General features: G+C 38.1%; 1 protein-coding gene across 1 annotated transcript; it reads right to left on the reverse strand.

Moving 5' to 3' along the window:
- Nucleotides 1-6050: 6050 nt before the first annotated feature.
- Nucleotides 6051-7444, reverse strand: LOC145050776 (uncharacterized). Its single transcript, XM_078998971.1, has 2 exons — nucleotides 7430-7444; nucleotides 6051-7343 (listed from the first exon to the last, which is right to left on the reverse strand). The coding sequence occupies exons 1-2, from the start codon at nucleotides 7442-7444 to the stop codon at nucleotides 6192-6194; spliced, it is 1167 nt and encodes a 388-aa protein (XP_078855097.1). The 3' UTR covers nucleotides 6051-6191.
- Between the last annotated feature and the right edge of the window lie 4833 nt (nucleotides 7445-12277).

Raw genomic sequence — 12277 nt, forward strand, 5'->3', positions numbered from 1 at the left:
CTCTTAATGAAGTTTTGGTATTGGGTTGCGTACGATGGGCATACCTGGTGGTACATTGCGCGTACGTGGTTAGTGCCCCGCTTTTGGGTCAACATCAGAGTATGTTGGGTATACTCTCTTCGTACGCAGGGCGTACTCCGCTGGGAAGACATATTGACTTTTGGACCTTGACCCTTGACTTTGAATTTGTCGAGGGTTGACAAAGTTTTACCTAAGGGCATTTTGGATAATTTGATTTATAGTTGAGATTTGGGTTCCTGCTAACTGTATAGGTGACCGGTAGAAATCGTTTTTAGAGCAATGATCGGTGCAACTATTCTTTCAGACTGTGAAGTGAGTCTTCTCATTGTATCCATGGGTTGAAGGCACCAATGCTGGCTCATTACTCTGTTATGTAGAATGCTAGTTGTCTTTGTGATACTTGCATAAAAGACTAGGATCTGGCCCCTAACAATTGTACGAAAGATCAGGATCTGGCCCCTGGCACCTGTATGTAAGACCGAGATTTGGCCCTTAGCAATACTAGTATGAAAGACCAGGATCTGGCCCCTGGCACCTGTACGGAAGATCGAGATTTGGCCCTCGGCAATACTTTTATGAAAGAGCGCGATTTGTCCCTTGGCAACACTTGTATGTAAGACTGGTATTTGGCCCTCGGTATTGCAAGGAAATACCATGGGGGTAGCCCATGACACTTGTATATAAGACGGGGATTTGGCCCTCGACATTACAAGGAAATACCATGGGAGTAGCCCACGATACTTGTATATTTTGGTATGTGGTATTTTGGGGAACTCACTAAGCTTTGTGGTTACAGTTTAATATTTATAGTTTCATGTACTTTCGATTCGAAAGGGAAGGGCCCGACGTGATTGCACAACTTGTCTCCAAGCAAGTCTCCGAAAAATTATATTAAGACTTTAATTGAAGTTCATGTAAGGCAATGGGGGAAACAAACCATTTGGCCCCAACCCAAGGTCATTTGTTGTAGTAGTTAGAATTTGCATTGGAAACATCATAGATTTGTTTATTTCTTTGGTTGATTGTAAGATAATGGGTTGATTTATTCTCGAAAGACAATTACATAAGAATATATATAGAGAATACCTAAAGCCTAATGATTAAACCCTAAAGGGCTTAGGCCTAAACGCTAATCACTAACATCCCACCGCAGTTTGATCAGGTGGAGACGATTAAACTGGAAAAATAAACAAAAGAAGAAAACATAAAAACTAGATGAAGATATAGGCATTTGCGGTGGTAGAGCTCTAACAATGGAGGCTAACATCGACTGCTCGTGGGAGAAGAAGAGAGAAGAAGCGGCAGCCACAGGTGATTCCAATGTAGAAAAAGAGAAGACTGGTGGCGGTGGTGATGATAATGCAACCAATAGCAGAGGAGTCCGGAGAAAGGCAACGAGAAAGAAAGAGGGCTCGAGCTGCGACAGACGAAGCCAATTTCGGTAATATTAGCACCTATAATGTTGATAGAGAAAGAAACGACTACAAATCAGAGGTTGCCCGACAGAGAAGGTGTCATCGGAGGGAGGCAGCAACAACTTCAAAAGGGCCTGACTCGGAAAAAGATCTGAAGAAGTGGCCAACCGAGGAGGAGGCAGAAGGCTCAGAGGCATGGGTCATCTGAGGAGGAGGTAGAAGTAGACGAGACAGTGAAAGAAACCGATGAAATAGCTCTATTTTGGTGCCAGTGGTTGTTTTATTATTTAGGCAGAAAAGAGAAGAAAAGAAAAAATATGTAATATAATGAAGACACCTTCGACAACTAGCAAAGATGGTTGTCGGAGGCGGAAGGCGGTGGTTGTGGGTTGTGGTTCGCAATAGGGTTTTAACCTAGAGCTCTGATACCATGTGAGATAATGGGTTGATTGATTCTCGAAAGACATTTACATAAGAATATATAGAGAATACCTAAATCCTAATGACTAAGCCCAAAATGGCTTGGACCTAAACCCTAAATACTAACACTAATCACTAAAACTGATATTGCAAAATATAGACGCCATTGTTTGTTATATTAGATTTCACTTTATCTGTTATAGAAAAAATATGGATTTTCTATAATTTTTAAATGTTTATTATGAAAAAAAGTTGTTAATGTAGCAACGGATAAGCCATAGCTTTTTGTTGCTAAAGAGTATATTCTAAAATCCATCACTAATCACATAAATTAAATAAGCTATTGGTTGCCATTAATTCCTTTCATTGGTAACTAATACATAGTATATTGCTAGTTTGTCTCTAATCCGTAACAAATATGTAGCTATTTGTTTGGTTTTGAAGTAAGAGTAAATTGCAAAATTGGTCCCAATGGTTTACCAAAAATTACAGTTTCGTATCATTTTTTTTCCACGCACAGATGGTTCACAATTGAAAATACCGTGCAAATTTGGTTCCTCAAAAATTTGAACTTAAAAAGTCTAATTTGTCCGTTTGCTTTTCTTTGTCATTTTCTTTTATTTCATGCATTATTTATGAGATTCAAAAAAAAGATAATAGAACAAATTACTGAAATCGTCCCTATGGTTTGGTCAAATTTGCATGTTTGGTCCCTAACTTTTGTTTTGCACTCGGACCGTCCTCATAATATGATTTTGTTGCATGTTTCATCCCTCCCCAAGATGAAAAGACTATATTGCCCATTGTGTTATTTTTTTTCACCTTTTTATTATTTTCTTTATTATTTATTAATTAAAGGAAAACAATTAAGTGATTTATAGACATGTGGGACCACTCATACCACCACTTGCACAACAAACACCACAGACCACCGACAACCACCACATGCCACTGCAAACCACTACCAGCCACCAACAACCACCATCGGCCACTGACAATCACCACCCAATGATTCCAACATCACCAATATCAACCGATTCCGACTCCACTACAGACCATATAATTGATTTCATCAGGTCACACCCCCAAGATCAAATCTTAAAAATCAAACTTGAACACATAAATCAAAACCATAATAGTATCAAATTCTGAAATCAAAAACCTAACCAAATCAAATCCTAATATCCTAAATTCAAAAACTAAGCTAAAATGAAAACCAAATATGGAAATCAAAACACAAAACGAAAACCCTAACCTGAAATCGATGATGAAAGAAAAAAAACTGATGACATGCGATAAATCAAATACAATTTTCCATAAGAATTGGGTTAAAGGGAACGACACTCAGTGAAGGAGATGGTGGTGGTCGGAGGATTTTGGCGAACACGGTGATCCACCTACGACGAAGTAGTGAGAACCATAACCGCCACTCCTAAACCCTTTATAGAATCGATAGCGGGGACGACCACCTGCACCATTGTCACAGGGACGATTTTACAAATCTATCCAGGTAGATGGCGAAGAGGGAGGAGTAAGGATGGAGCAGATGGGGGCAACATGAAGAAAAAGGGATTGATGATGCAAATTGATGGTATCTGGTGGTTTCCTGGTGTCTTCCGATGATGTTTCTTGGTGGTTTCCCGACGATGCTTCGTCGGTGATTGTGGCTTCCGGTAAGAGAATGAGAGGATGAGACTGAGAGTATTATGAGGCAAATGAAGGTGATGAGTGATGATGGCGGAAGAGATATTGGGTGTGAGGGACCCACATTGTTTTATTTCTAATAATATTCTTTCACATGTTAATATTAAAAAAAAATCAAAAAAGAAATAATTAAGGGTAATATAGTCTTTTCATGTATGCGAGGGACAAAAAATGCAAACAAATGAAACAACAAGGACGAAACACGCAACAAAATCATAATATGAGGACGGTCCGAGTGCAAAACAAAAGTTAGGGACCAAACTTGCAAATTTAATCAAACCATATAATTTGTTCAAGATAATATAACCACCCTTAATAGCCCTACCCACCCACACCATACTCTTTAACCTCAATTCAACTATTTTCAGTGCTACAGGAACACCACTGTCGGCGATCGCCGGCCACCGTTGGCCACCATCGGTCCACTATCGTCCAGATCCACCAGTACCTACCTCCATCCATATCCGTCCAAGATCCACTATTATCCACCTCTTCCAACAAACTGATCTATAGAAACCGGTGTCCACCTCCTCCGACGAGTAAATCCCCCCGCCCCCTAACAAACTCTCTCTCTTCTCCGACGACATGGCCAATGTGAAAACATATCCACCGACGACACTAGGGTTCATAGTGAGCAGATGCTGGTGGTTCGTTGGATCGTCGATTGAGGAACTTAAATAGTAAAGGAGAAGGGAGTTCAAATAAACGCTTGGGTGGAGGTTCGAAACCCTATGGTTAGGGTTTTCTTGGATCTAAAATGTCATCTACAATGGATGGTCTGTTGTCGATGTAGGTGACGAAGGAGGGGGAAACATTATAGGGGTGACGACTATGTTTCCAGAAATCGGAAATGAAAGGAAGTTAAAGAGGATGACACGTGCCGAAAGTGAGCGGAGGGTGGAGAGTTGCAAAGGTTGGTATCAGTGATGGTTTGGTGGTGCTCCGACAAGATGTTAGTGCTCCAATCGAAAAGAGAAGAAAGAGAGTTGATTAATATGGGCAGCCCCGGTGAAAATTTTATTGTATGTGTGTGTTAGAGAGACAGAGGGAGAGAGAGAGAGAGAGAGAGAGAGATGGTGTTGGTATGCTAAAAGAAAAAAGATGTGTAGGGTAGGTTATTAGGGGTTATACTTTCTTTTTTCATTTTTTTAATTATAAGAATGTTAAAGTAAATAAAAGTAAATGAAAAAGAAAACCAGAAAGTATAACCCCTAATAACTATTGTCTCTCGTGTTTCTTCAAAGTGGTAAACCACAGGGACCACTTTGAATTGAAACCATATTCATACCTTGAGGAAAGATATTGTCTCTCGTGTTTCTTCAAAGTGGTAAACCACAGGGACCAATTTTGCAATTTACTCAAATACTAAAATATGTAGTATGTCATATTGCATTAGGGACGACTTGTTCTGTCACTACATTTGAAAAATCTGTCGGTAATCTGTGGGTAATTTTTCCATGTCGTTTATGCGAGAAATTGGATCCATGCCACATCAAACATGAATTTGGCATGGATTTGGCGGTCCTAAAGTCCTTTCTGATGCATTGTTGACATAAAACCTCATTAGTCTAATTTTAACTTGGATTCCGATAAACTAATTACTTGTTTGCTCAAAATAATTGAACTTAATGTTCTAATTTTGATTCAAAGGAAAGAAAGTGTGTAGTTGAAATAACTCACTCATAACACTTTTTAAAAGATTACGTGGTACGATTAGATCGAATAAGCCCTTGTGGAATAAATACGCGGTCGCTTGTGAACCCTTGGGTACTGTTTTATTCAATGTTTGTTCAATTACTCTTTTACCCGCAAAGGCAATGTAGACATTGGGTTCGGCAATAATGATATCCCCCAACTTACCAAAATTATTAATTAACTACAATGTATCTTGCTAATTTTGCTATCGTTAAGGTGTTATTTGTTGTTGATGTGGATTTGTTTTAAAACACTCATTTTATTTCCGTTCAACACATCGCTTTTGAAAATGTTTGGAAGATTCTAACTTTTAGCTTTTTACAAAACGTTATAGTTTAAACAAAAAGTTTCGCTTGACCATACGAACCTTTAGCTTTTAATTTATACAAAACACTCAAAATCTAAAAACTACTTCATGTAGCATTTAACAAAACGTTACCCAACTTTTGAAATCAATTTCCATAATTGCTCTTAAAAATATATTTATATATTTATTTATTTTTAAACCGTTGTCATTTTATTTAATTTTATATATTTAAAAAGTTTCCGACTATTTTTATCAAATACTAACATAACAAATAAAAACTACAACTTACAACTACCAGCTACCTACTACTAGTTTCTCTGATAACAATTATGTTACCACACACGTCCATAGTCGATTTCTTTCCTACACCATCTTGAGACTGGGATCCACACATACTATTTGAGAAAAATCGGGAAAGATTACAAATTGGCCGAGGCCGGTGAAAGTAGCGAAAATCCCTAAAATTAAGAAAGAGAACACACCGGAGTACAATTATAAGGACAATTACTTGCTTACATCATCTAATTAGTTACAGGGAGTAACAAAATAGGAAACATTCATATAACTAAAGAAATACCTCCCTCCTCTTAGATTTACTTGTGGTTTTTTGCATCTATCTGTGGCACGTATTATATATAACTTGGTGCTGATGAATGAACCACACAACTCTCATCATCAGATTCAACATGGATGTCTAGCTCTTTCACGAGTTCATATTTAACATCATAACTATACATACCATTATCGACTCTAGATTTCAGGATGATATGTCTCTTACTTATCACTCCAGAGACCGGATACCTACAAGTACCAGGAGACACCCTAAAGCTCCATATATGCAACTTTTCCCACTTCATCATCTTCAAATCTTTAAGAATCCATATCTCAGCTTTGTCCCAAGACACACCATCAAAGAGAGCCAAGAAACCACCCATCACAAAAAGAGAATATTCACATCTCCTACGCAAACCACGTCCAGGTAGGCTTATCTGGAAAATTTTCTCACTTACGATATCCATGAAAACCAGGTGGTTAGAAGAATAAATATCCCAGTAGAAGTACCTGCCTTGAATTGAAACCGGGTCACCTGAATAATGTTGTCCTTCATTCATATAAGGAATTTCCATCTTTTTCCACTTTGAAGAAACACGAGAGACAATATCTTTCCTCAAGGTATGAATATGGCATTGGATTGGTGGGCCCATAAACAAGTGAACAACCTTGTATATTCCCTTGAATCCATCGAAGGAAAGTACCACACCACATTTTCTAGCATAGTGTGAGTGTCCTACACAAGATGCATTACATTGGGGAAGATATGAACCTTTCTTGGTAACTAGATTAAAAACATACAGAGATTCTTTTCTGATGTCATCAGATATCAAAAGAAACTCGTTACACCATGACATTATCCTGCCTATGCAAGGTATGTCAAGATGCTGCTCTTTCACTTGTAGCCCTTTCCCTTCTTCCCTTATATCCACATGACGTGCTGTGAAGGTTCCCATCTTCTGGAGGATGAAAGAAGCATGGTCTAGCAAGATCCTGTTAGTGATTATACGGAACCATCGTCTACTGACATACTTAGCTCTATAACGAAGGAGGGCATCTGGAAGCCTTTTAAAAATATTAAAAAGGATGTCATCATGAAGAAAGACAAACCGATCAATCTTCTTTCTCTTTCTCATCGCCTGTTCGTCTTTGGAGTCTTTCCAGCACTTGCTCCTTGACTTCTGTTTCAAAAGGTATAGCTTGTAACTACCAACATGAGGATGAAACAACTATTCACACAAGGAGAACATGCATGAATCCTGGTGTGTATTCTGTTGATTGGAAAAGAGTACTAATCACTTAATCAGTAACAAACTTCAAGCCGACACATGTTTTTGGTTTTTATCAACAAAAGTAACATAATACTGTTTAGCTTTCCGCTGAGTAACGGTGGAAATGAGGGTTCTATGGGGCTCTATCTAGCTAGCAGAAGGCAATATTGTAATCGAATCCGTCATCCGTGGGATATATTTTCAAAAATTCATTGCTAATTAATACTAAGAAACAGATTTGCAATACTATTGATATAATGTGTCTCAAATCTCAATATTGGAGTTGAGAGTGTGCATTGATCTGAATAATCACAGCCGTTCGTCCATTCGTGCAAATAAGAAGTGATTGATAGAAGCCAATAATTAATTACACAGTGACTGATATATAGAAGTCATTAATTAATAAAACCGCCACTTGGAAGCCATTGAATTTACATGCATTATTAAAAAAAAAGTATTTTTAATTGATACAAAGATATCTGACTATATAATAATACCCCTTAATTTATATCTATCGACAATCACGAAATTAAAAATATTACAGAAATAAACGAATTAAAAAGATAAAAAGATACAAATATTGTTTTAAAAATAAAAAATATGAAAATCGAAAATAACTTGTAAATAAGAGGAATAAATGTAATATTTCAATATATAATTGTATCTTATCTGATTTATAAATGTTTCTTATCCGAAAGTAGACATATAATTCAAGGACATATAAATATTTCTTATCCTACTAACAATCACAACCGTTCGTCAGTATGGAGTACTCTGCATGCGCCCTAAGGAAAGCCATTGATCATAAAACGGATCCAAGTCCTGTCCTATCCAGTATTACATGATGCAAGGTGGTGCCAATCAAAGTGAATTGTTTCATATGGAGAGCAATGCAAAAGAAAATTCCGTCATTGCCCTTAAATCGAGGGGTGTAGAGGTCTCGATGATAGAGTATGAAGCATGTATTAATGAGGAGGAATGTGCCGACCACATACTCATTCTTTGCCCGTTCGCTTGTGTGGTAAAAGAAAGGATTTTCCAGTGGTGTTATTTACATCATCAACCGTTCAACAATGTTGGGGACTTGCTCATTTTCATTGCCAACCGCGTCGAGTCACAAGATGGAAACAATGATTACTAAAGATTTGCTATGGGTTAATATGGTGCTTATGGAAGTTCTGAAACGATCGTATCTTCAATCAATTATTCATCTGTCCCAACAAAGGAAAGCTGACTACATTAACTCGTTGGTATACTTTTGGATCAAAAGCAGGGGTGATGGTGGCTTATGCAGGTGGAGTGAATGGATGTCCTCTCCATTTTGTGGTATTTGATTTGTAATTGTGAATGGTGTTTTAAAACTTTTATGTTATCTGTTGGTTGCTAGTTTCCTTGTTAGTCACTTTCTACTTGGGTTCCTCGTTAATAAAATTTGTTGTTCAAAAAAAAAAAAACAATTCAACGAACCTGAATGATAATATATGTAATGTTTTTGAGTTTTTCCTTATAAATAAACCCATTCAATTTCATTTTCATCGTACCTAATTTGAAAAACAACATAAATTGGTCTGAGTATTCATCATCATTTGATGAATCAAATTACGAGGTATGTTTATTTATTACTCTTAAGATTTTAGGTTTATTAGTATAATTATTAATCGGTAAGTTTTGTAATTTTTAATAAAAAATCATTTCCATGCATTGAATTTTCGTGAACAATTAATAGATTAGATTAAAAAGACGGGGAGCCAACTTGGTAAGTTTAGTAGTTCCTAACCATGGCATGGTGGTGACGTTTTTGGGATACAACATACACAATTTGGAAAAAGTTATCAGATGTATTTACGGTGAACATGGAGGGTTGGATGTGTCTATTTCAAGTCATAATAGAACCAATGTTTGGGAAAGAATCAACAAGATTAATATAGACATGGAGAAGTCTAACATAGACTTAATTAACCTCTTTTATAGAATTGTCGACATGATGAGTAAGTCAATATCAAACAATTGGAGTTGGATCTCAATGGGGGATGAGATTTCACAGTCTCTTCTTTAAGGAAGGAAGTTAATAATCATTCGTTGTGGTGGACTAACTTACCTACCATATGGTCTAAGGTGGTTCCCGAAAAAATAAATATCTTTATTTAGCGGTTGAGACTCGGTAGATTTTCCACTAGATTCAACCTTGGACATATAGGGGGTAAGCATTCCATCCGCCATGTGTTCACTTTGCAATGCTTTCGTGGAGAGTGAGATACACCTTTTTAAGAATTGTTCCACGGCTAAGGAGATTCGTGGGCTCCTGCTATAACATCCATAAAATTCATGAAAATTTCAAAATTTTAAAACAAACCCAAAACCATCATTTGTTAACAAATTGTTTTGAAAATAAGTTCAACATCAGAGAAATCCCAAAATCATAAAACAAAACATGAAGATGTGCACGATCACGCCTTCGCCTTCCAGCGATCCTCTGAGGTACCTAAAACATAATCCAGAACTGTAAGCCCAAAGCTTAGCGAGTTCCCAAAATACTGATACATAACAACTAGCACAATCATAATAACAACATATTATGGGTCCAATCAACCATCGGGTTGGAATGCCAACATACTATGAGTCCAATTAACCATCAGGTTGGAATGCCAACATACTATGAGTCCAATCATCCTCGAGATGGAATACTCTAGACCCTCAACCATCGGGTTGGAATTCCGTGGCCTGTTGGCTTACGCACAAAGCAGTGAAGCCTCAGCCACCAACCAAACATGTGCACATATTATAGATAAACATACTATCAACCAACTAGCAACAAATAAACAAATCTTACTGATCACTAATCATAGCATCATCCTATCTACCAGGATACTGATCTAACATATCACAATAGCATAACATGCATAACAGGATACCAATCCAATGGGACGACCTTGGTGTCGTCAACCCCTAAGTATAGTGAGGAAAACTCTCCTCACAATGTCAAACCACACTGAAACCTCCGACTGTTGGCTTTTGAAAAATCCCGAACTATCATGCAAAACAAACATCCAATTAACAATTGGTTTATCATCCTTGACTAAGGATCCATACTTAGGGTAAATGTCCACTTTACGCTTTTTCCCTAATTGGGCCAAGGCCCAAGTCCAAAATTTGATCCAAAATGCCCAAATTACTTAATGACCCATAATTGGCCCAATTTTCCAAATGGGGCCCAACTCCTTATTGGGCCTTATCCTAAGGTCAAACTCTCCGATCAGAAACACTCACACTCAGAAGTCCAATGAAGGCCCAAGCATTCAAGCCCAAAAGATGGCCCAAAACTTGTAGCCCAAAGTCCGAAGCCCAACAGAAGGCGTACGCGGGGCGTACTCCTTCGGTACGCTGGGCATACTCCGCCTCGCATTGACCACCATCGGGGTGGTTGACCCAGTATGCGGGGCGCACTCTCGCAGAGTTCAAATCTCAATAAGGGCGTAATGGCTTAAGCACTTAAGCCCAAACTTTAGATCCATGGTCCAAATGCATCTTAGAGTCATAAAGTCTCCAACTTTATGACTTTAGACGTCCAAAAAGCTCTTAATACAAGGTCTTAATCCATTAAGGCCCTTCTACCAAATACATGAGACACTTCTAGCCATCGGGACCTCATTTTTTTGTCTTAAAACCCTTACTAGGGTCTGGAAGGACAGTCCAAAACGTCCAACACCAATCATGCACAAAATGAGACGTTTTGGGACAAAAGAACACTATTAAGCTACCAAGATAAGATCTAAGCAAACCAAACATAAAGGTAGTAACTTTTTACCTTCTCGAGCTTCCTAGGAAGATGATGATCCAAGATCTAAAAGCTTGCTTTCCTTCCTTGACTCCTCGATGCACTTTCTTCTCCTTTTAGCACACAAATATCACACTTTAAGCTCAAAATACTCACTTATTGGGTTAGGGTTTGCTAAGAACGGCTCAAGGACTTGGAGGCTGAAAGAGTGAGCCAAAATGATCCATAATGGTGCTTAAATACTCTTCAAACCCTAAAAATTAGGGTTTCACCCGGACATTAGTACGCCTAGCGTACTAGGGTGCGCCCTAGTATGGTTAGCATACTCACATGTACACCCAACATATTACTCAAACTTCTAAAATCCCCATTTTGCCCCTAAGGATTCTTAAGGATACATCTTTATACTAAATCCTAAGTAACCTCTTACTCAAGTATCCATCCTATTAAATTGTCCTGGTGATATGCAACCCGAAATGGACCATGTTACTTTCGGGTCAAGTACATACCAATTATAGTCAACATTTTCAAGCTTGGAAGTGTGTTTTTGGTGCCTTAGAAAAAGGAAGGAAGGAAGGAAGCCAAGCTTATCTTGAAGGAGTGGAACACTTGGATATGGGATTTCTACATCATTTGTAACCATTCTATGATAAAAAGCTTGTAACTTTATTCCTCTAGTATATAGATCTAATTTTGGATGTCTTTATGGAACTTTTTGGTCCCAAATGCTAGATCTTGAATATGGCATGTTCTTGACCTTTGAGTTGTCCTTTCAGACCCTAAGAGGGGGTCTTACGTCATAAAAATGGGTTCAAAATGGTTAGTTTTGCTTCATGCATCATTTAGAAGGTCTTAATGGAATAAGACCTTGTGTTATGCACTTATTGGACATGCTAGGTCATAAACTTGGAGACTTTATGACTCTTAAGAGTATTTTAGCCATGAATATGAAGTCTGGACGTAAGAGCTTAAGCCATTAAGTTCTTAATGGAATTTTTTGACTTGCGAGGGTACCCCCGCGTACTCGGAGTACTCCCTGCGTACGAGGCCAACCACCCCGATGGTGGTCAACTGCAAGGATGCGTGTACGTCCAGAATATCTCCGGAGTACCCCCGC

The sequence above is a fragment of the Lactuca serriola genome, chromosome 5, assembly GCF_051521515.1.
Source record: "Lactuca serriola cultivar US96UC23 chromosome 5, Lser_US96UC23_V15, whole genome shotgun sequence".
NCBI lineage: Eukaryota > Viridiplantae > Streptophyta > Magnoliopsida > Asterales > Asteraceae > Lactuca > Lactuca serriola.